Source organism: Equus asinus, chromosome 1, assembly GCF_041296235.1.
Source record: "Equus asinus isolate D_3611 breed Donkey chromosome 1, EquAss-T2T_v2, whole genome shotgun sequence".
NCBI classification, from domain to species: domain Eukaryota; kingdom Metazoa; phylum Chordata; class Mammalia; order Perissodactyla; family Equidae; genus Equus; species Equus asinus.
In genome coordinates this window covers 161,657,705-161,682,632 of record NC_091790.1, presented here as the reverse complement: position 1 = coordinate 161,682,632, position 24,928 = coordinate 161,657,705, and the positions used below count along the sequence as shown (strand labels likewise).

Below are 24,928 nucleotides of genomic sequence, written 5' to 3'. Positions count from 1 at the left end.
ATAAAAAGGATTATATGGAAATACAATGAATGACAAATGAGATGACTTAGATGAAGTGGATAAATTCCTACAAAGGCACAAACTACTAAAACTTACTCTAGAAGAAATAGAAAATCTGAATAGAACCACATGCACATACATAGTCATCTCAATTGATTCATAAAAAAGCATTTGACAAAATCTAACACTTTTTCTTGATAAAAACATCCAAGAAACTAGGAATAGAACTGAATATCCTGTAACAGGTAAGGGGCATCTGCAAAACACCACAACTAACATCATATTACTTTGTGGTAAAAGACTGAATGCTTTGCCTCTAAGATCAAGAACAAGACAAGGATGTCCACTCTCTTCACTTCTTTTTCCAGGAAAATAAGACAAGAAAAAGAAATAAAAGTCATCCTGGTTGAAAAGGAAAAAATACAACTATCTCTATTTGCAGATGACATGATCTTATATATGGAAAATCCTAAGATGGCCACTAAAAAAAGCATTAGAACTAAAAAATGAGTTCAGCAAAGTTGCAGGATACAAGCTCAATATATAAAAATCAATGTTGTTTCTATACACTACCAATGAGGAGTCCAAAATTGAAATTAAGAAAAAAATTCCATTTGTAATATCATAAAAAAGGATAAAATTCTTAGAATAAATTTAACCAAAGTACTGTAACTTGTGCCATGGAAAACTACAAAACATTGTTGAATGAAATTTAAAAAGACCAAATAAATGGAAAGATATTCCATGTTATGGATCAGGAGACTTAATATTGTTAAGATAGCAATAGTACCCAAATTGATTTGAAGATTCAATACAATTTCTATCAAAATCCCGACTGCGTTTTTTTTTTTTTTTCACAGAAATTGACAATCTGATTCTAAGGACTCAGAGTAGCCAAAACAATTTTGAAAAAGAAAAACGAAGTTGGAGGACTTATTCTTCCTGATTTAAACCTAGTACAAAGCTACAGTAATGATGACGGTATGGTACTGGCATAAGGATAGACACATAGATCAATGGAATATAATTGAGAGGGCTTACAAATAAACCCTTACTCTTAAAGTCAATTGATTTTCAATAAGATTACTAGAAATAGTCTTTACAACAAATGGTGCTGAGATAGCTAAATATTCACATGTAAAAGAATAACGTTGGACCTCCTACCTCACACCATATACAAAAATTAACTCAAATGGATCATAAACAGTTTTTAAACAGCTAAAGTATAAAGTTCTTAGAAGTAAACATAGGAATAAATGTTTGTGACCTTGTGTCATGCAGTGGTTTCTTAGATATGACACCAAAAGCACAAGCAGCAAGAGAAAAATAGATACGTCGGACTTCATCCAAATTTAAAACTGAGCTTCAAATGACACTATCAAGACAATGAAAAGACAATCCACAGAATAGGAGAACATATTGAAATCACGAATGTGATAAGGGACTTCTATACAGAATATTTAAATAACACTTACAACTCAACAACAAAAAGACAACCCAATTTAAAAATGGGCAAAGAATTTGAAAACATTTCTCAAAAAGATGGTTACAAATGGCTGTTAAGGACATGAAAAGATTCTCAACATCATTAGTCATCAGGGAAATGCAAATAAGATACCAATATGGCTAAAACAAAAAAGACAGGTGATAAATGTTGATAAGGGTGAGGAGAATTGGAACCCTCATTCATTGCCAGTAGGATTGTAAAATGGTTTAGCTGCTTTGGAAAACAATTTGACAGTTGCTCAGAATGTTGAGCAGAGAGCTCCCATGTGACCCAGCAATCCTGCTCCTAAGTATATGCCCAAGAGGAGCAAAAGCGTGTGTCTACACAAAAACTTACACAGAAATGTTCAAAGCAACACAATTCATAACAGCCACAATGTGGAAACTACTCAAATGTCTATTAACTGGTGAATGAATAAGTACAATGTGGCATATCATATAACAGAACATTATTCATCAAAAAAAGGAATAAAGTACTAATATGTGCTACAACACGGATGAATCTCAAAAATGATATGCTAAGTGAAAGAAACCAGTCACAAAAGGCCACACATTGTACAATTCCATTTATACGAAATGTCCACAGTAGGCATTCAGACAAAAAGCAGACAGCGATTGTCATAGGATAGTGGGAGGGAGCATCAGAAATGAAGAAGTGACTGATAATGGGTATGCGGTTTATTTTGGGGTGATGAAAATCTTCCAAAATTAGTGATGATGGTTACACAACTGTGAATATACTAAAAACCATTGAGTTATGCACATGAAAAGGATGAATTTTATGATATATAACTTATACCTCAATAAAATTATCAAAAATAAATAAAAGAATAAACAAAATCATAAGAGAAAACTGGAAGGATATGAAGATACCGAATTATAAGAACTAGAAAGCAGATGGAAGAGAGTAACTGACTTATTAGACAGAGGAAGCTGAAGCATAAAACAACAACAATAATGAGAACCAATCCTGTTTATAACTCAGAACCATCAAAAGATACAAAAGCCCTCTGTAGCAAGGACTTCTGGAACTGGAGGTAAAAGTGGACAAGAAAGTAGCAGGGATTGGACGAGAGCTGTTTGAGAAGCTGATAGACCCTAGATTCCCCTCCTCCCAAGCCCACAATATGGAGTGCCTGCCCACCCCCAGCCCAGCAAAATAATGAAAGTTTATTCACTGAATCTGGGAAAATAGGATCCAATCGCCTTCAGCTGATGGTATGGGTACCATATTATAGACGTGTATACATTGAAAACTGAATACCAAAATTTCTAAGCTCTTCTTGACTAGGTTCTCAGATCACTTACTGTCTGGTTGTTATTCTAGGCAGGAGATTAGAAGAATATTCTCTGAGGACCCTGATCAGTCTAAGAGAAATGATCCAAGTATATCAACACAGAAGATCCTCCCCAAACTGTCTGGTCTGCATCAACCTACAGTTCAGTTCAAACTGAACAAGCCTCTCCTCCCCATATTCAGAACTTCTAATGAACTTTTTAAGAATGTCTTTCATTCTTAATCATAAGCACTCAACCAAGGATTGCTGGGTATCTAAGGATAACTTCTCATATGAAAGATAGAGACCACAATAAGCAACTGGATGGAATCAACTGGGAGGAAACAGGAACTATTTGGTGAGAAGAAAACTTCACAAATACATACAGCCCTGTATACACACAAACTATCACTGATTCCTTCAAAGAGATAAGAGAAACCATTGCAACCATGATAGAAGAATAAGATGCTATAGGAGAAAATCCATTCTGACAACATAAACCTCAAATAAGGTAGATATATGAAAACATAAATGAATTCTATGGAAGTGTTGGAAGGTAAACTGAGAAAGCCTTCCAGAAATTAGAGCTAAAAAATAAGGAAATGGAAACCAGGAGAGCAAATTTGAAAAAATTAGAGGACCAGTTCATTAGTGCCAATATGCAAATTACAGAATTTCCAGAAAGAGAAAAAGAGAAAACCAGTGTTAAAAAATTATTAACAAATAATTTAAAACTGAAGGCCACGAACTTGTGATTGAAATAGACCCTGAACACCCAGTCCAATACATAGAAATAGGCCCACACTTATCATTATGAAATTTCAGAACACTAGAGACAATGAGAAAACCTCTAAGCTTCTAAAGAGAGAGAAAAATAAAACTGTTCACCATAGCTTTAGACTTCTTAAGAGTATAACATTGGAAGCGAGAAGACAATTGAGCAAACCCTTCAGAATTCTGAAGGAAATGAACGTAGAATTTGATGCTGAGCCGATATATCAATCAAGTGTGAGGGCAAGATGAAGACATTTTGAGATACGCAAGGTCTTAAAAAATTTACTTCTTTTGCATACTTCTTAGGAAGCTACTGGAGATAGTCCTTCAACAAAGTGAAGGCATCAGTCAAGATAGAGAAGTACCGAAAAAAAAGGAGATCCAAAGAAAGATCCATTCCAAGGGAATCTCCAAGTTGATGATGCTAAGATATCCTAGAATGACAACTGTGCACCGGGCATTAAGGGCCACCGTCTAGTTGATGGGAAAGGCATGCTGAGGACAGACCTTTGTTTTCTGATTCTATGTCCTTTTTATCTCATGAAATCAGTAGCAGATCGTCTCTGAAAAAACAACAACAAAAAAGGAGATCCCAAAGAAAGAAGACACAAGATCTAGGAAAGAGAGAATCTAACCCAAGAAACAGGCCAAGCAAAACCCCCAAGAATGACTGCTTCATAGCAGGCTTGGAAATCATCCCATTCAGAGGAAAAAAAGAGTAAAAATTACCACAAGTGTAGATGCCAAGAGTAAATTGAAATTATTAGATTTGCTAGCTTACCTGATGTTAAAATTTACTTTGTGAAAAAATATATTGAGACCGTATTGAAAAGTGTAGAATGAATTGGCAATATACACAAATGAAAATAAACAAAAAGAAAAAAATGCTTTGCCAGAAATATCTTGGTCCATATCTTTTATTCAGTATGCCCATGTAAACTCTCAGTTCCTTCTCCCATTTCCCTGAGAAAATCCCCAGCTGATACAATATTTGATATTAATATTTGAAAATGGTAGTCTGGCGGACACAAAAAATACGTTATTCCTCTAAATTCAAAGCTCTTTTTCCATATTAAGTCAGAGCAACAGAAATCTATGACAGTGGATTACATTACCTTTGCAACTTTCTATCTAAGTGACCTTGGTTTCATTTAAGACTTTGGGGTTTGACCATCATGAGTTTCTCTCTGTCTGTCTGTCTCTCTCAGTTGTCTTATGTCGTTGCACTCTGCAGACATTTAAGGAGGGGCTTGATTTTGTTGTCTTTTTATCATAGGCAGAAATACAGCCCCTGAGAAATCTTTCTTGATCTCATTCACCCATTGAACAAATGCTTTTTGAGTTTCCAATAGATGTCAGGTCTCCCACAAGGTTACAAGGGTACGCACGTCAGGGTCTTTGGACTGCTAGGAAATCATAATTTGTTTACAGTCAACAAAGAGAAAGTACTGGTTTTTAAAATAGTCTTATTTCTCAGGAGGTGAGAATTTACACTATTAATATAATGTATAATATAATAGAAACAATAATGATAAAAACAGAAATTTGAAACTCCCTGCAGACCAATGCTACATTTTTTTTTTTTTGAGGAAGATTAGCCCTGAGCTAACACCTGCCGCTAATCCTCCTTTTTTTGCTGAGGAACACTGGCCCTGAGCTAACATCCATGCCCATCTTCCTCTACTTTACATGTGGGACACCTGCCACAGCATGGCTTGACAAGCGGTACGTAGGTCTGCACCCAGGATCTGCACCGGTGAACCCTGGGCCACCAAAGTGGAACGTTGAACTTAACTGCTGCGCCACTGTGCTGGCCCCCCAACTCTACACATTTTTTTAAAGAAAGTCATTTAACGAAAATACAATATCTACAAGTTCGTATCATTGCTATACTTTAGAAAAGAAATTTTAAATCCTATTGGTTAACACATCAAACCCTGATCAAGGTTAAACCTGTGCAATTGCCATGCAGGTGGGCAAATTGCACATACTGAAGGAAACAGACCATGTCGGATATCATCACTGATGTCTGTGTGGGCACCAGAAGCTGACTAGAGTTGGCAGCAGAAGAAACCAATCAAGATCTCAGCTGCTCTGGCTCTGAGCCCCTCTGTAACCTATCTTCTCAGGAAGGAGAACCAGCCTCACCTCTGGCTTCAACTTTCCCAGGGAAGGTCCGGAGGGGGAAATGCCAACTCTCTTTCCAAAGCGAGGAGAACAGACAGAATAAGATGAGTTAAGGAAGCAAGAGCCCGAATATTTAGCGCCTCTTCTAGCTCCAGTTTCCTTTTCATGGGGATACCTTGTTTGCTTAATCTTTTCTAGAGCCTCGTGCTTATCATTCAGGATGATGTTTGCTACATGAGGCAAGAACTGGGAGCTTCCTGCTAACAGATCCTGGAAAAGGAGACAGAAAGCTGTGGTTTTCCCCTTGCTCTCCCCCAACTTATTATCTTCACATTGCTTTCATACTATCTGGAACTTTTGGCAAAACAACAACTCCTTAATTAATGGCCTAGTTTCTTGATGCAATATTTGCCCTGAGGGGTTTTATACTAGTGCTTGCCCAGTTATTAAAGGGACCTAGAAAGTGAGAGCAAAGTGGTGGGGCTGAGCTGGAGCAAGAAGAGGGGATAAAATGTGAGATAAAGAGCATCTGACGCACACCCACTTTACCTCCCCTTCCTTCCTCTGGTGGCTTCTATCAGCTGTCTTGACCTCACTCTTCCTTTTTTTCGTAATCACAAATCCAGGCTCAAAAAGACCTGTGAGAGACTGATTTTCTAATCCCCTACCAAAACAACTTCTCAGGCTAAAACAAAATAAAGGATTCTTGGTTTCATATGTGACATAAACTATCTTCTGAAAAAACTGTGAAACACATCTCTTGTTAAACAAAAAAATTAACTTTTATAAGGAGATTATAATTTTTATAACAGTTCTGTAGGGGATTGAATAATAATAATACTGATTATTATTATTACTGTCTGAATTTAAATAAACTCAACCCTTGGATAAATCATAAACTTTGGTTTGTTCCCTTTTTTGATGTGGACCATTTCAACCATATTAATATACTTTGATTTCAATATTTTCTTAGAATACAGCAGTGTTTTCTCTGTTTAACTATAAACCTAGTTCTCCTACATTTTTATATTAGGGTGATATCTAGACAGTTCTAACATAACATTAAAATTTTTGCCAGGGAAATAGAGGAATGTTTTAGTAAGAATAAAATCTTTGGGATCAGACAGATCCGTGAGTCCTAGCTCAGTCACTCACTAGCTGGGTTAGCTTGATCCAATTATTTATCCTCTCTGAGCCTCAGTTTCCACATCTATAAAATGGAAGTAAAATCTCTTCACCCCCCATGATTGTTTTGAGAATGAATTAAAATTGTAAAGTGATTTGTGTAGTGTCCAGCACACAGAATGCTCAGTAAGGTTTATTTCCATTCCTTAAACCCATTCCTCATGCTAACCCCACTGGAGTTGTGATGCCAACCCCTACCTGAGAGATGACTACAAGGGATGTATGCAAAGAATCCTCGAAAGAAGTAAGAATTTAGTTACGGACATATGTTTTGCATTATCTCATTATAATTCCAGGTAAACTGCATTAAGGCCTATGGTAAAGGACATATCTAAATTCATGTGAGCACAGAAGGAGATGTATCCTCAGGGAACAGGGTTTTTGGAGGAGAAGACGGAAGAAGCAATAGCTGAACTGCGACTTTGAAGGATGGATGACTTTTGGCATGTGGAAAAGGAGACTGGAAGTGGATTCCATGAAAAGGGAGCAATGTAACTGGAGATGTAAAAGCGGGAATGCTGGAGGACACCGACCAAGCAAATATATGTGGAGCTTAGGCTGTGGGAGGGCAAGTGAGATTGTCAGGATGGACTAAGGCCAGAACGGAAAAGGCCTTGAATTCAATCCTACGGAGATTCACATTTATATATAGTCAATTAAGAGAAATGAATTTTTAGAAAAAAAATTATGAATGAACACTAGACCACTCTTATGAAAGTAAAAGCTCCCAGACTAGTGTGGGATGTTGTATCTACAGAGCTTAGCATCAAGCAACTGCCCCTTTCATTCGATAATGGGTAATACCAGGCTTCATGCTATTGGAACATACTCAGTCAATTAAGAAAAGTACTGATTGCCTGCTGCAAAATATCCCCATGGTGCCAAAATGTCTGTGGAGTGGGGGGGGAGGGGGAGGGAAGGTGTGATAATTAAAAGAATTGTTACTTGTGATGTCACAGGAGCCAATGTGTTAACTCTGCATGCTGGGAAGCTAGAGTGCTCCCAGCTGCCACGGGAGGGAGGATGTGGTTTGATCCCTGGCACCACTCGTTGGGACAAGATGAATCACAAATGTGTTAATAGTGAGGTTCCATGTCATAATGTGCCAGATGGAGGTGGTTACATCTCTGATTGATTGCCTCCTGGCCAAGACAGGGGTTTTCCAGAAGGCAAACGTCTCCAAATTGGCATTGGAGCTCTAGGGATCAGCAGGTCTTTATTTCGGTCAACATGGGCCTGACATTCTTGACTTTATGAAGTGTGGCTACCCCCAAGACACGGGCAGCCAGAAACAGTATGTGGATGAGGAAAGATGTGATGAGGCTGTGATATATGGAAGAAATAGTTTTGCACCGGGCAGAGCTCCTCCAGCTACGTGCGCCTGTCAACGAATTTACAGAAGTACCGGAAATAAGGAGCTAGGGTGGGGGTGGGGAGATGCAATAGACACCCTGCTTGTGAGCAAATTAAATAACTGGAGAGAGAAAAAGAAACGGAAAGAGGAGAAAGAGCAGGAAGGAAATGCTTCCCAGCCTCAGACACCAAATCCCCACAGCAGATGAGTCTGGATGCCAGGCTGAGGCCACCGGGCAGAACTAGAGAGCACAGCACTACGGCGTGACCTTCCCACCTGCTCCCTTTCACTCACCTCGATGGTAACCACCCAGCCCTTTGTTGTTGTCGATTTTTCCCCCAATGCCAGCTTCCAACTATAAATAGCCAACTACAAGGGCAATAACTGTGGCGTCCTACTGGGAACTAACGCAGCCTCGCGTGCAGGCACTGGGTCCTAATACAGGACAGTGAATAAAGCTTCATTACAGAACAATGGAGTTAGCTGCCAGAGCCTACAGATTTGAATAAACAACAAATAAGCAACATCTGCTCCAGCATATGTGTATGGTAAAAAAAAAAAGTCACAAAATAAAAGAATTTGTAAATGCCAAAAGCAACACTAAACTGCCAGTGCTACTGTAGAGCGAATTTTTAATTGCACATGCAAAGAGGCAGGCTGTGGGTATTAGTCTCACATATGTCTTGTTGCTGCCAACCTGGGAGTATAGATGAATTTAATTAAATAAGGATTATCCCTTCTCCCCAGTACAATTACTTATTTATAACAATGATAAAATTGCCTAATAAAAAAATTGTAATATTTCAAAAACAAGCCTAGAAAACACCCTGCTTTCTGTGTAAGTCGTTCAGGGCTGTTTGAGTTTGAGTGTGTCTTTTAAAATTAAGTCTTTGCCTACTGCCAAGGAAGAAAAAAACAAACAACCCTTATCATAAAGGCTGCTGCAGTTAAACAGCCAGAGACTGCATTATGGAGAAATATAAAGAAGACACACAGTAGCCTGGGGATTGGCTTTCATGGGGTGTGCAGAAAATTAAGCAATTGGACTCAAATGGAGGCCAGGCGACTAAGCCAAGGGACAGTGACACTGAGACTTGTGCTCCACCATTGTCCTGGTCTTAATCTGTCCTTTGAACAGGCAGTCACCGGCAATCAGTTCCCCTCATTTTGGCCATGTCTCTTTCCTGTGTGCTAATTCCCTGAAAACAAATACCACCACCCAAACCAAACAACAGAAGAGATGGGTGCCCCGGCCCCTCTTCTCAGTGCCAGCAGAGTCCATTTTTACCATCACATTAGCAGCCCACAGCATCAGGGAAGGCCAGTGGTGATAAAGCAGGTATGAAACCGTTGATGTCAAAAGATTCATGTGTAGAAGGTTACTACAGAAATCAGTATCTTCTGAGTCTCATGGTCTATGTTTGTTTTATCTTTGAGCAATTTAGTTACCTTAGTAGCTTTTCTGCACTAGATTTAAGGCAAGCGCTAAGAGCTATGACCAGGGGCACTGTCTCAAGGTCAATTCAGAAGGCAACCAGAAACAAAAGGCAGTTAGGGGCTCTGAAGTGTGTGGCCATGGGTAGTCACAAAATCTGTCTACCTCAGTTTCCTCATCTGTGCAGTAAGGATGGTGATGATGGAACTCACCTCCAAGCGAGGATTCAAGAATTTAATGCATGTAAAGTGCCTGGAACTGCACCTGGCACAGAGTCGGCGCTCAATAAAAGCTGCCAAGAATTTAAAGGAATGCTTTAGCAAGGCATTCAAATCTGTACTTGGCTCTTTCCTGGATGTTAGCAGCTTTCGATTCATCTTTTCCTTATTCTTCATGACAGTTATCACAATTGTAGTTCAATAATTAATTGGTTTCTCCTGATACTTACAAGCTCCATGAGACTAGGTTCTGCTTTGCTTCCATTTGTAGCCCGAGCACCTCGAACAGGTTCTTGTATGCATAAGTGCTTATTAAATATTCGTTGACTGAATGAATTCGCTATGAAAGGAGGATTAGATTTGAATTCAAAAGATTCTGGCTTGAATTTTGGTCCTTCCCTTTGCCAGCTATGCAAACTTAGACAAGTTATTTAGTTTGCTGATGTCTTATCTCTAAAGAGAAAAGAATAGCGTGATGATTACAGTAAGTAACGTGATTGAAACTGCTCAGGACACTGCAAATCTGTGTATTGATGTAAATTGTTAACTAACAGTGAACTGCTCCCTAATAGTAATTGTAACTGATTGGTATATAATTAAGCAACAGATCCCACGTACATTCAGGTAAACCAGCTTTCTGAGAGATGTTGCCGGAATGTGTGCAAAACTGAAATGAGTTAAGTCTATATTACTTAGCACTAAATGCAACATGCAAAAATAAACGACCAACTCATAGATTTGAAAGAAGTATGCAAATTCGATACATTCCTAATTTATAAATACCGAAATCTACGCCAGTAAAATCATTAAAAATACCATGTACTACCTTTTAAGACAGTCATTATACTCTGCCCATAATGCACTGCTGCAACGTTAACTCACCATTGGTGAATTAGAATGGGAACACTTCTAGCTAAGACAATAGAAGCCCAGATGGTGACATGGCCAATGTGGGGAGCCAACGAGTATGTACAGGGTTCCCTGATGGGTCAGGCACTGTGGTAGGCCTGTGGATACCATGTAAATAAGACAAGATTCCTACCCACAAGCAGAACACAATTTAGCATAAGAGAGAAAATGGCTCCAGTTTCTCCAGATTAGTCTTGTATAGGTGTCATTTACCAAGGGAAGAGGTAACAGGCAGAGAAAATGGTGAGGAAGAGTAGCAGGGACTGTGGAATTTGTTGGCTTAAGAAAGGAGAAGGGGTCATTTTTGGTGTTCTAAATTAGTATACCAGCTTCTTTGAAATAACAGAAAGATGAGAGAGAGAAAGAGAAAAGGTGAAAGAGCATAAACAGAATCTAGTTTAGTGGTAACTGATGAAGAAGAAGCCCAACCAGGAGACAAGATATAAAAGGTACCTCTTCAAAGTTGCCTTTTCCAAATCTGCTTCGGAGCAAAAATCCTATTAGGAAAACCTTAATAATTTAGCTCTCACTAAATCCCCAAATATACCCAATCTAGACACATAACAGTTTTGGTTTTTTATTCTCAAAAGTAGTTTTTGGTAAGTTTTAATTTTTGTTTATTTGTTTCTCTCCCTATGGTGTTAGTTTCCTTTGCCTTTCTATTATGTTATTTTGTTATTATTTTTGTTTTAAATATAATGTATACATAAATATTGGTAATATAATACCCATATGAAATTTGGTAATATAAATATATATTTTTTCTAAAATATCCTTCATATTAATTATCTCTAGTTTTAACTACACTAGTTGTACTAGGCTTCCTTTATAATTTAAAAATGGGTTTTGTACATTATATAATTTCTTTTCTATATCAATGGTATGTCTTTTCTCTAATTTTATTTTGATTATCTAATTTTTTAATATGCATTTTCTCTCTTTTACTGTTTGATAGCTTTGTTTTTTTCTCACAAAAAAACTACTGCTTGGATTTTACTTATCAAATCACTTGTTTTCTGCTTCCTACATTGTTAATTTCTACTTCTTTATTAATCTCTATCTTATTATGTTTATTTTATTGTTGTTACGATTTCGTGAAGCAAACACTTTATTTATTTTAGTTTTTTCTTATTTGATAGTGAAATTACTGCTATGAATTTGCCTCAGATTATTGCTACTGTTTCAGTTCTCCAATTTTATATGAGACGTTCATCATTATTTAAATGATCTGAATTTATAGTTTTAGCTTAGCATTTTCTGCACTTTAGGATGGAAGATTCAGTCCTCAAGCCCTGAATTTGGTGTTTTGTTTTGTTTGTTGGGAGGAGGAAACTGTCGCTTATATTTTTATTATTGAATTCAAATATTACTGCCTTTATATCTATGAAAAGTGGCTTATACATTATGTATGAGTGTGTGTGTATAAGAAATCTTGTGAAATAATCTTTGCATCTACAAATTGTTAGATATTTTAATAAATATCCCAATATTCCAAGAATACTGGCAAAAAAGACTTATTTCAAGATTTTTCTATTAAGTGCATGTTATCAATTATAATATTACTATATTTTCTATCATCTTTTATTATTTCATGCTTGCTCTGTAAAAGATGAGAGGAATATTAAAATCTCCCGATGTGGAGGAAGATGTTGGTCCAAGAGTACAAAGCTGCAGTAATGCAAGATGAGTGAGTCTTGAGATCTAACGTACAGCATGATGACTGCAGTCAATAATACTGTACTGAATATTGGAAATTTACTAACAGATTTCATGTTCACTCATCACACACACAAAAAAAGATAACTATATGAAGAGATGATATGCTAATTAACATGAATATAGTAATCATTTCACTGTGTATATGTACATCAAATCATCACATTGTACACCTTAAATATAGACAATATTTACTTAAAAATTAAAAAAATAAAAAGAGCACAAAAGTTTTGGACTAGTGATGGGGAATGGAGCAGGGAATTAACAACAAAATCTCCCATTTTTATTGTGTCAACTTCCTATAGTATTGCCAGAATTTTTTGCTAAGTAATGTTATGAAAATAACATATGCACATGGTAACAAAAGAAAAGCAAAAAATGCCAGTTAATTTAAAATATTAGTCCCCCTTCTGGTGAGGCTCTGCCACTACCAGTTCCTTATACATTCTTACAGAAGCATTCTATGCATACTTTTCCTCTCAGTAGAAATAGATATACTCTTTTAACACAAAGAGGTGTCTATAGAGAAGTTTTTGCACATATTGTTCTTCCCTCATTTCACAACTGTATATCTCAGAGACCTTTCCATATCAACACATAAATATCTGCCTCATTTTTCAAAATAATTTCTGAATAGATTTTGTAATGTAAGGATATACAATAATTGTTTAAAGCAAACATATTTTGGAACACAGCCTGCCTCGAGTTGTTATAAACATTTTTGCAGTAAAAATCCTTGTAGGTATATTTGGGTCTCTTGATAGGTCAAGTTCCAGAACTGTAATAGTTGCATCAAAGTTGCATACATTTAAAATTGTGCGACATTGACAGATTATACTTCAAGTAATTTTGATTTAACTTCCAACCAACACTGGGTGAGTGTTTGTTTTATATTTTTATTATCACTGGGTATTATTAAACCTTTAAATGTATGCTAATTTGATAAGTGAAACACGTTATCATTATGGTTTAAATTTGCATTTCTTTAGTTTCAGAGACATCGATCATGTTTTACCATTTTTATGGAGCTTGTATATTTCTTCCTTGGACTGTCTATGTATTTTCTTTCCTTATTAATCTAATAAGATTTTGTTGTTGTTGTTCTCATTGATTTATAGGGACTTTTTACAAATTCATAAAATCAGCCTTGATATATTGGATGTTAATTCCTTGGAATACAATGATTCATGATTGTTAAATCTTAAATGAGGTATAAAATTTTGATTAATTTTTAAAAGTCTCCTCATTTTAATATTTTCTTTTACCTTGAAGTATACTTTATTAGATTTTAATATTATAAACTCTGATTAGTTTTTGTCTTTACTTCTCTTTCATCCTGTGTCCCACCTTTCACAGTAGTTTGTTGTAACAAAATAGAATGTAAGCAAATGATTATTGTAAATTTTATTTTTTATTCCAACTTATTTTGTAATTATTTACTTATTTCAAAAGTTTTAACAATAATTAACTGACTTTAGCGGTATGTTTTATTGGCTTTTTCACTTGAGTTCATTTTTTCCATACCCTATTTTAATTATTCTAGAGTACTTTATTTTGAGTAACATTGTAATCAGTCAGGACATTGTCCCGGAAGGGTAGTGAAAAATATACTTCATGAGTCCTCCTTTGAGAATGACTTTATGCTGCCCTTCCATATAGAAAAGAGTATGGATGGGTATAAAATCATTGGTTCACATTTTTCTACTTCTATATTGTATGTATATTTGTTTATTCCCATCTGCCATTGAGTATTGCTAATGAGAAGTTTAAATTTTTTCACTTTGTAAGCAATCTGTATTTTTCTTCCTGGAAATTTGTGGGTTACCCCTCTCCCTGCCTTATCCTTCTACTTAATACATTTTACCATGACGTTTAGGTGTTCTTATTTCATTAATGTGCCTGGACTTAATAAAAACTATTTTTGTGGCAATATTTATTTATTTTTTTATTAAATCAAAGTATTACATACACATAAGAAAAATAAGATAATACTTGAAGACCATATAATGAAAAGAAATTCCCTGAAGGTAATTGCTTTTAATCCCTTCCACTTGTGATTCTTTTGGTTATATAGTTTATTTCTAAATAATATACTTTCATCTCTATTTTTTGACTTATTAGCAACAACAATAATATGTTCCAGATACTCTTCTAATCCCCTTACATGAATTAACTCTTCTGATCTTCACAACAACATTATAAATTATGTTGCTATTTTTTTACGAATGAGGAAATTGAGGCCTGGAGAAGTTGACTTGCACTAGGTCAAGTTTTTTAAGCAGTGAAACTAGCCAGAATTTGAATCTGGATCCATCTGATTCCATTATAAGGATAAGATTTAGCTAATTTACACTGCTACTCCCCTCCGTTTGTCCCTATCATCCATCTATCTATCATCTCTCTCTTTCTCTCTCTCATCTACCTATCTATCGATCATCTATCTATACTTTTCGCTCTTTCTCGGTTCATCCGTTTTAATCAGTATTCTGCCTGTCTTCTATCTAAGGTGAAGACACTAGTGCCCTGTGCTGAATATTTTCTATTTTCTTCTCCAGATCCACTCTTCTTTCTTCTCCACCCTGCTCTGTGTGTGTCCCCTATGGACTCTCAATGAGCTTCCTTGATCTCTGGCTTCAGCTTGGGTTTGGCCCCTGGAGATTGGAGGACAGGAAGAAAGGGCATTTGGAGCATTTATTTTCCTACCTGTCTCACTGCTAGGTCATCCACAGCTTGGCCACTTACCTCTCCAGACAGTCACAGTTTTGTAGACAGCTATTCACTCCAGGTTCCAGGCACTATTCCCTCCCTTGCCCCTACACGGTCCTAAAGTGGTAATTTCTCCCTAACATTTCTAAACCTAAGATTTGACACCACTCGTTGGTTTTGCTAAAGCTTGCTCATACTTTTGTGGAAACCACTCCCTGGTCACCCAGGTTGGGTGCTGTCAGTTTTCTTTTTGGAGGAAAGTCCCTATCCTTTTCTCTGACTTTTCTTCAGACTTGCCATCTACCACTTCTCAACAGCTATATTTCTACCCTCAAAGTGTTAAGTTTCATGATAGTCCCAATTTATGTGACCAGAATTAAGTCTCCCTACTTGTCTCTGTTAATTCTCAAAGCTGAAAACCAGTCAACAGCGTTTACATTGTCATGGCTGTGCAAATATGATTCCCTGCAGGGTCAGGAGTTTTGTCAGGTGTCATTACCTTTTCTTTATGTCCATTGTCATCAAATGGTGTTGGATATCATCAATTTTAAGACTCTCCCTATTTATGTACCACTAAAAAAGAGAAAGAAACCTCTGCCAATTAAATTATGACCTGCCATCAATTGTAAGATGTATTTTGATTTCAGGGAAAAATTGCTCATCTTATAATTGACAGTATACTGTGATCAACTCTTCTCTTGCCTTCTTGACCCGCTCTTGAGCAGTTCTCAACCTGGAGTCATAGTCCATTCTACAGGCTGCATTATTGTTCTCATGCATGAACCATATGTCTTCCCGCTGTGGAGGAGTCATTTCAAAGTTGTTCAGTGCAGTACTTAAGAGTGCAGACTCTGGTGCTAGATGGGCCAAATTTGAAACTTGGAACCGCTTTTTACTATCTGTGAGACTATGGAAAGTTATTTAACCTTTCTGTGCTTCAGTGTCCTCATCTAATAAATAGCGATAATAATAACACCTATCTCAAAGGTTTATTTTGAGTATTAAACAATATAATGCATGTGAAATGCTTAGAACAGTCCCTGTCACACTGTGACTATGTTTGTTAAATTTAATAAGTTGCTCTGTGAGTGGTCTCCGTAAAGACTTCTTACTGCTCAGGGTAAGAATGTTAGCATCCCCAATCCTCCTCCAAATGATGGAATGGGGACACAGCAGGGCATTAGTGTTGGCCAATGAAATAACGTTTATCAGTCTTTTCTCTCTCTCTGCAACTCGTCCCCTCTTCATATACATGGTGGGCTGAAAGTTTCAGGAGTAGTGGAACTGGTTCCTATAATTTCCTTAGAAAAGTTGCCTATATAGATTTGTCACACATTGACTTTGTATCTGATATCTATCTTTACAACCTCAGTCAAAACTAAGACAAGAAGAGTCCAAATCTAACCACCTGTTACATCTATGTGCTATTCCTTGGCTCTGTCTTCCTTGACATTTTGTTTATTATATTCATTTCTTTTTCCACTCAATTCTTAAATAATTTCTCACACATGTCTCCTACTTTTATAATTCAGTTGTTTTCCTGCAGTATTCAATCTGTCACTTACTGTCTTCATTGTATTTTTTTGAATTATATTTCAATTTTTCTATTAGCATTTTGGTATACCTCTGTAATTTTTTAGTGGTTGTTCTATGTCCTTAAAATTTCAGTCTACTTAAATATGATATTGTACCACTTCATGTAAAATGTAGAAATCTTGCACCTGTATTGGTCCTTTACCAATCTCCCCATCCTCCATGCTATAATTGTCATATGTATTACACTGACTTATGGTACAAACACCACAATTCACTGTCCATCTTTAGTCTGAACAACTTCCTTTAGCATTGCTTGCAGTGCAAGTATGCTGATAATGGTTTTGTTTTCTTTTATCTGAAAATATCTTTATTTTATCTTCATTCTTGAAGGATACTTTTGCTGCATATAGAATCTAGTCCATCATTACTGTCTTCTGGTCTCCATTGTTTCTATTGAGAAGTCTTTAGTTATTCAAATCTTTATTCCTTTGCACGCAACATGTAATTTTTTTGTACCTGCTTTAAATATTTTCTTTTTATCTTTGATTTTTATCAGTTTGACCATAACACAGTTCAAGTGTGGTTTTCTGTGTATTTTCCTACTTGGAAATTGCAGAGCTTCCTGAATCTGAAAATGTAAATCTTTGAGCAAATTTGGGAAATTTTCCACCATTATTTCTTCACAATTTTTGTTGTGCCCAGTTCTCTCTATCCTTTCCTTCTCTGACTGCAACTGCATGTATATTTGATCTTTTGATATTGTCCCACAGGTTCTTGAGACTCAGATAATTTTTTTCATATAATTCTTATTTTTTATTTTTTAATTTTTATTTTTGAGAAAGATTGGCCCTGAGCTAACATCTGTTCCCATTTCCCTCTATTTTATATGTGGGACGCCTGCCACAGCATGGCTTCATAAGTGGTGCATAGGTCCATCCCTGGAATCTGAACCAGTGAGCCCCAGGCCACTGAAGAGGAGTGCGCAAACCTAACCACTGTGCCACCGGACTAGCCCCGTCATATAATTTTTAATGTCTTTTTTTTTCCTGTTCTTCAGACTCTGGGGTAATTTCTACTGAGATATATCAAAGTTCAGCAAGTCTTTCTTTTCCCATTTTCTATATGCTGTTAAGCTCACCCAATAAATTTGGTGTTTTAGAAACTATAGTTTTCATTTATAGAATTTCTATTTCACTCTTTATTATAATTTCTATTTTGCTTTTGAGATTTTCTATTGTTACATTCGTTGTGAGCATATTTTCCTTTACATCCTTCAGTATGATTATAATAAGCTTATCTGTTCATTCCAACATCTGAGTTTTCTCATGGTTTGTCTCTATTAATTGTATTGTAGTTTTTCCCTGGGTATAGTATATATTTTCTTGTTTCTTCATACTCCAGTAATTTTTTATTGCACCTGGACATGGTGAATGGTATGCTATTTTAACAGGCAGGAAAACTGGCTGGAATTGAATTCCAATTGGAAATACCAGTCCACTTCTTTTAGCCTTAGCTGAGATTCTTGACGTCTTCTCCATGTATGTTTAGTCTAAGAATTGGCTAGAGACTTGGGCAGATTTCACACTCAGACCTTGAGGTTTTTCCTCTCTGGCTCTCTTCTAGCTGAGATTTCTCCACTCACTTTCAAGCTGTTATGATTGTGCCAAACCCTGTCTTCTGATTTTTTATAGCCAGTAAGACTACTAATTTCTATAAAAATTTTAGAATGGGGTCAATTAGATCCTGCCCTCAGGCTAAAAGACTTAAACAGGAAACCCACCCAGTGTCATTTTTCCAAGTATTGATGGCTTCGCCACTATCTACCTGCTTTTGGTCACTCTCCAGTGCCTTTAGGTAGGAGTTTTTAAACTATTTTGTCCAGAGTTTAGTTATCTGTGAGAGGGTTGGCCTGTTAGGGGTTACTCTGCTATTATAAGAAACAGAATGAAACATTGTGTATTTTATCTGCAAGGAATGTTTACTCATGGAGATTCTTCTCTTACATAGACACAACGTCTTCATACATCTCATTGAGAATATTCATTTCTGAGGATTTCTAATGATTCTTTGTAGTCATTCTTTTATTGGTAAGCATTTCTTCTGAATAGCCTCTGAGTGTGAACTGCTAGATCTTATTGTGGTAATTTTGCTGTGTTCGCTGATTTTATAAAGTGACAGGTAATGTATGTCTTGTCCAATTTGAGAGTTAAGTGAGATTCTTTTGGAAACTATCACCTTAATGTGTTAGTACAGTTCTACAGTGGAGTTGTCTCCTTAATCCTTAAGTGAGCCTTTCCTATAGAGTTGTTTGCAAATTCACCCACAATATGTCCCACACAAATTCCTCAAGGCTTTTGGAATGTGGATAGTTGACTCCCCCTACACCCTTTTAAAAGGCACTGTTATATATTTCCTCTTTATATTTATATTCCTTTGTCATTTCAGTGATAATTTTTCAGGAGTGAAGGGAGGATGGTATATTTGTGACCTTTGGTCCCTACCTTTTATAAGAGGTGGTTTTGCTCAAAATCATTAGAAAAATGTTTAAATACACTTCTTAAGCTAATATTCAAAGTATTGTGCATGAGTAGATAAAATATAGTCTTTAAAATTTCTTTTAACAAAGTTTTAAAGGTATTTGAGGAGTTCATCACATGCCTTTGTCTATTTGTGTATATATATGTGGCTTAAAATCAAATTTATTATTATGTTTTATGGTTCTGTGGGTTGATCCAGCTCAGCTATGCAGTTGCCACTTGGATTTCTTCATGCAGTTGCATTCAAATGGCATCTGGGTTGGAGTCATCTGAAAATATGACTGGGCTGGACATCTAAGATGGCTTATTCACATGGGAGTTCATTCAAGACTGTCCACCAGAGTGCCTGCATGTGTCATCTCCATGTGGTTTGGGCTTTTCACAACATGGGTGCTGAGTTTCCAGAGGCAATGTTCCAAGAGCAGGTATCTTAAGAGCCAGGAAGAAGCCAGGTGGGTTAAGGGCTATGCTCTGGAAATAGGACAGCATCACTTTTTGCCATATCCTATAGGTCAAAACAGTCCATGTGCCTTCTTCTTTTGAATGAAGTCATCTTTTGAACTTTGAGTCAAAAATTCATTCATGAATATATATGAATATATATTTATTTATATATATATATTCATTCATATATATATATATCAAAGTAATAATTTCTCCCTTTCTCTGTTAATTGAACTAGTTTTGCTTATTTTTTCTCAGTCCTCGTTTTTCTTGGTTTACCAATAATGTTTTTGAAAGTAATAAAATCAAATTTTCTTTACTATAATTTAGATTTTCTTCATTAGGCTAACCTTCAACTATCTTACTTTGCTCTCTGAATTTAAGATTAAATGTAGATGAGTGCTTTTGCATAACTTCTCAAATCATTTTGTGGAATGATTGGCATGACTTACATGATATCAGCAGACCTCTTAATTGAATGTCAAGGAAGGCAGTTCCTATTGGCAAGGGGACCTCCAGCTTCATTGAGAAGCATTCAATTAAATGGAAAACAGATGCTTATTTTTGTCTTATAAACCTCAATGCAGGTTATGTGGTAATTACTTCAAAGAGCAGGATAACAATTTATGTAATCAGCAGGACCCTATAATTACTAATGCATAATTTCTAAACAGCATTTAGCAAAATGAGACCCATACATACACTTTGTAATGAAAAAGATGTGTTTGACACCACACTAAATTAAATTAAAAATTTGCATATTTTCTTCCAGGAAATGCACTAGCTTCATCTGCTTTATTTTGCTTCACTAATCCCTGCCTACTTTTAGCTCTGTTATAGGATCACGGAAATGCTGAATCACAACGATGGCTGAATGGGCACATAAGAACCCAGAGTAGAAAAAGACTTTCTTCCCTGTTGTCTGGGATAATATAACATTCTAGGAGATGATTTGCAAAGTTACATCTAGGCAGTTTGTTTCCACTGAAAGTCACTTAATTTAAAATATGTGCTGGCAGAGAACTTAAAAACTATCTGCACTTATCTCTTTATTACAGATGGAAAAACTGAGGCCCAGTAAAATGATATGACTTGTGCAACATCAAGCAGTTGGCAGAAGGAGCCAGAAAGTATTCACGCAGTTAATCCCAGTCCTATGTGACATCCATTCCACTATCCTGGTCGGATCATATAGAGTTAATGTTAGGCAAACCACATACTACATTAGCCCCAGGGATACTGAACATTTCTGTAGTAAGTATGTTGAAATTTACGTGTACACTGCTAGTAGGTTGTTAATATAGTAGGTAGAAACAGTAGTAGTAGTAGTAGATATGGCATCTCTTGGAGGTAATTTAAGTTCTACCTATTAAGAAAGTTGAGTACCAGTTATTTACATTCTATTTCCCAAAGACCACTCATGAATTTGCACTTCTTGATGAATTCTTACCTACAGTTCCTGAAGTCGCGTCAAGAGGATTACCAGTCTCTTCTTCAAAGCTCTGGACCTGAGGCACCAAAATGTATCAATCTCATTAAAAATGTTTTCATAATAAATTCACTTCATTTATTGAATCAACATATAATAAGTGCCTACTGGCTACTGCTAAGAGGATCAAACACGATTTCTGAACTCAAATAGCTTACAGTGTGCTACAGGCAGGTGGCATGTAGAAGGCACTCACAAAGATTCAAACAACTAAAGGAGTTCCGGAGAGGCCAAGGGAAAGATCACTTCCAAATGGGAGGAATAGAGGTGTTGCCTGGAAGACGTGGCATTTGAACTGAACTTAAATAATAATATTATCATTCTAGATTTGTTTTGTTGTTCCTAAGGAGCTTTAAATATATTTGGAGAAAGCAAGTTATTTAAGCTCTTTAAGGAATTTATTTACAACTTGGTAAATTTAGGGAGAGCAATTCAGAAAATTCACAACTTAGACAGCTTAGACATATAAAGCTTAGACAGCTCCAAGAAACTTGATTTCTCAATTGATAGAGCAGAATTTACTTCTAAAATTCTTTTAAGAAATGAATAAATATTACTAATTTAATAAGAATAATTAAAATTATTGTCAAAACAAAAACTTTTCTTCAAAAATAATAATATAGTTTACTATAGAAATTTCATAAATATAAAAAGTTAAAGAAGATAAAACAGCTACTGTTAATATTTTGGACTGTGCCTTTGCAGGTTTTCTTTTTAATACATTTATTATGGATGTAGTTGTGTCATCAAATTTTTTCACTCACAGTTTGGAGGAGGAACTTTTTTCTCACATGATAAATTTCTTTGAAAACACCATCTTTAATGACTGCACAATTGGCCATATTTTGAAGGTACATTAATTTACTTAACAATTCTCCCAATATTGGAATGTTTTCTAAATTTTGCAAACTGAAATAATGCTGAAATAAGTATCCTTGTACTTAAATCTATTTCTACATGTCATATTATTTATTTGAGGTTGATGTGTGAATATTGAAAACTGAATCAAAGGACATAAATGTTTTAAACCTTGTGGTACATGTGGCCAAAAATGACGTTTAACCAAGGAATAAACAGAGAACCATGAGGATAAAGCTCAGCAATGTAAGAAAAATATTTATTCCCTCCTTTTAATCCTTCATCTCTTTTCTTCAAAGAAGTTACTTTATACTTGTAATTAATTGGACATAATTCTTAACATTATTTTTATTGGTTTTGTAACGCAACTCAAACCAGTCTGTATCATATAAATTTTCAAGTACAAGAAGAAAATTCTTTTTCTGTGACCATCATCATGGAGAAAAATCCAGTCAGTGCAATGTAAAGTACATATTCTTTATTGAAAAAGAACAAAACTAAAAAAAGTCCCAATAATTTAAAATGCAAACCAGGTGTATTCCTGGGTTTTTCACCTGACTCACATTTATCAATAAATTTAAAAACAAAGAAATAGTTATAACTTTTGAAACATTTCCCTCCTAATCAAGATGCCAACTGACACTGTTTAACAATATGGGTAACATTCTTACATGTGAGTCCTGGAGAGCAGGATCTCCATATGCAAGAGAGAGGGCAGGTTAAAGATGTTTTACTGTAGATATAAAGGAGCTTCCTGCCTTGAGTTTACATTTGCAGAAGTTTCATAAGTATTAAATTCTCTTAATATGTTTTGAAATTAAAAAAAAGGAAGAGACTCAGTTTGACTAAGTAAAATTAAACACCAAAAATATGTTGATTTAAAAAATCTATGCCCAATTTTTGTTGGAATCATAATTCTGAGACATGAGCCAAATATTGCCAAATTCGGCCTTTAGGAAGACTTTAGGGAAAACACCATAAATTGATCTGGAGGCAAAATTAGGCCAATCATAGTTGAAATTCTGATAGCTAGATATTTAAGTACATTGGCTCATGTTTTAAATGCCATGAAAATCTACCAATTTCACACATATTTTGCATTTCTTGTAATTGAGCTTTTAAATTTGCCATTGAAAAATGACTATTAAATCTGGCATTAGCTCCCATTTAAGATGCAACCCACCCAAGCTTCAGTTACTCATCCATTTTTATTGAGCGAAACAAATATTTTTCCCCCAGTCTGTGTGATGAGGATGTAGTATTTTAAATATATTTTTTAGAAAAACAAAAAATTAAAGTGGGAAATTTCTTTTATATAATTTTGAGGGCTCTCTCTGCCTTAGATACACATACAGCCTCTCACACACACAATCTGAGTGGATGTTCAGGAAGCAACATAAGTGAAGTTGGCCATGAAGTTCAACAGAATATTCCATTTTTCTATGAAAGCCACCCACAGACTAAATTAATATTATCAGGTACTTTTAATGTTAATTTTCTTACAAGCATTTACTGAGTACCTACTATGTGGCAAAAAACATGTGAGTTTGTATTATTTTGGTATCTCTGTTCCTCCTTCCCATCCCCATAAGTACTAACAAAGGTTGTCCTTGAATAATTGTCATTTAAGAATATTTGAAAGTATATCATACAAGGACTGACTATCTCTTCCTAGTTCTTTATGTTGAATATGATGTTTACCTCTCCCTGTATTCTCACATATGGATGACATACAATGAACATTATTTTCCTCTAAGTCAGTCTAGTCTGAAGCAGAAAAAACTTAGTAAGGGGACAGAAGAGTCTAACGAGCCTTGCCGATGGGCTGGAGTTTGGTGAAATTTCTTGTTTGCATCCTGGGTAATAGGGCAGCCTGACTAATGAATTGCAGATTTTCTTGATACTCTTTACAGTAATTTAACTATTAGTTTGGTAATTAACTATCTTTGCAAGAGTGAATGAAAAGAAAATACTCTTTTTTAGTGCCATCTCAGTTTATCTTCAAATCAGGGCACTTGACCAAAGGTCTGTTCATTTCCTCTATTTATAATTTTTATTCATTTTTAAGCTACTGCTTTAAATTTGCATTAACATTTTAAGGTTCTTAAAATAATTTTTGACATACGACATATGCGCATATAAACATATATACAGAGACATGAAGATCATTAATAGCTATATATTTTGAGGAAACTTTTATCTTTGTGGGTGGGGAGGGCTATCAATAGACACAGTCATCTAACTCTTGTTCTTCTTTTAAGGTTCTGGTTAAGCCTTCCTTCCTATTAGTTCCGTAATCCTTTCAGCCCCCTGGCTGGTTAAGAACCACTTTTCTTGCTCCCCAGATATCCCAAACACGTGTCTATAGTGACATAAAAATTTATCAGTAAAGCTGTCACTGTCCTTACCATGTTATTGGTTGCTGTGCCCATCCCTGCCACTGCACTGTGGTTCCCTCGAGGGCAGAGTCTGTGCCCCCCAGCCCATCAGAGTGCTTTGCATGTAGAGGGCTCAAAGGAGAGGTGCCTATATTGCATATAAATATCCTGCCACACTTCTGGATAATTTACCTGGAAAGAGGGGAAAAGCCTTTCTCTTCTGTACTTCCTGGTAATTATATTTAAGCATAGAGAAATGAGTGAAAATGTGTATACATTTTTTTTAAAAGATTGAGAAGTACAGATAAAGATGTCATCTAAATGAGGGTGAAAATTAGCATGAGTGAGTGAAGAAGATGGGGATGAAGGAGCAGAGAACATATGAAATGGAGGTCAAGCTATGTAAATATCAATAAATCTCAAAGCTAACAAACAAGATACTAATCTCATAAAATCAAAACCAAACCCCAGTCCCCATG

The 24,928-nt window shown here is 35.9% G+C and overlaps 1 protein-coding gene across 1 annotated transcript in view; it reads right to left on the bottom strand.

The window, feature by feature from the left end:
* Window positions 1–24,928, bottom strand: part of ITPRID1 (ITPR interacting domain containing 1) — a 114,948-nt gene that overhangs the window by 36,049 nt on the left and 53,971 nt on the right. Inside the window, exon 9 of the mRNA XM_070511492.1 lies at window positions 21,175–21,232. Within this exon, the coding sequence (XP_070367593.1) occupies window positions 21,175–21,232 (58 nt within the window). The remainder of the gene's footprint in view (window positions 1–21,174; window positions 21,233–24,928) is intronic.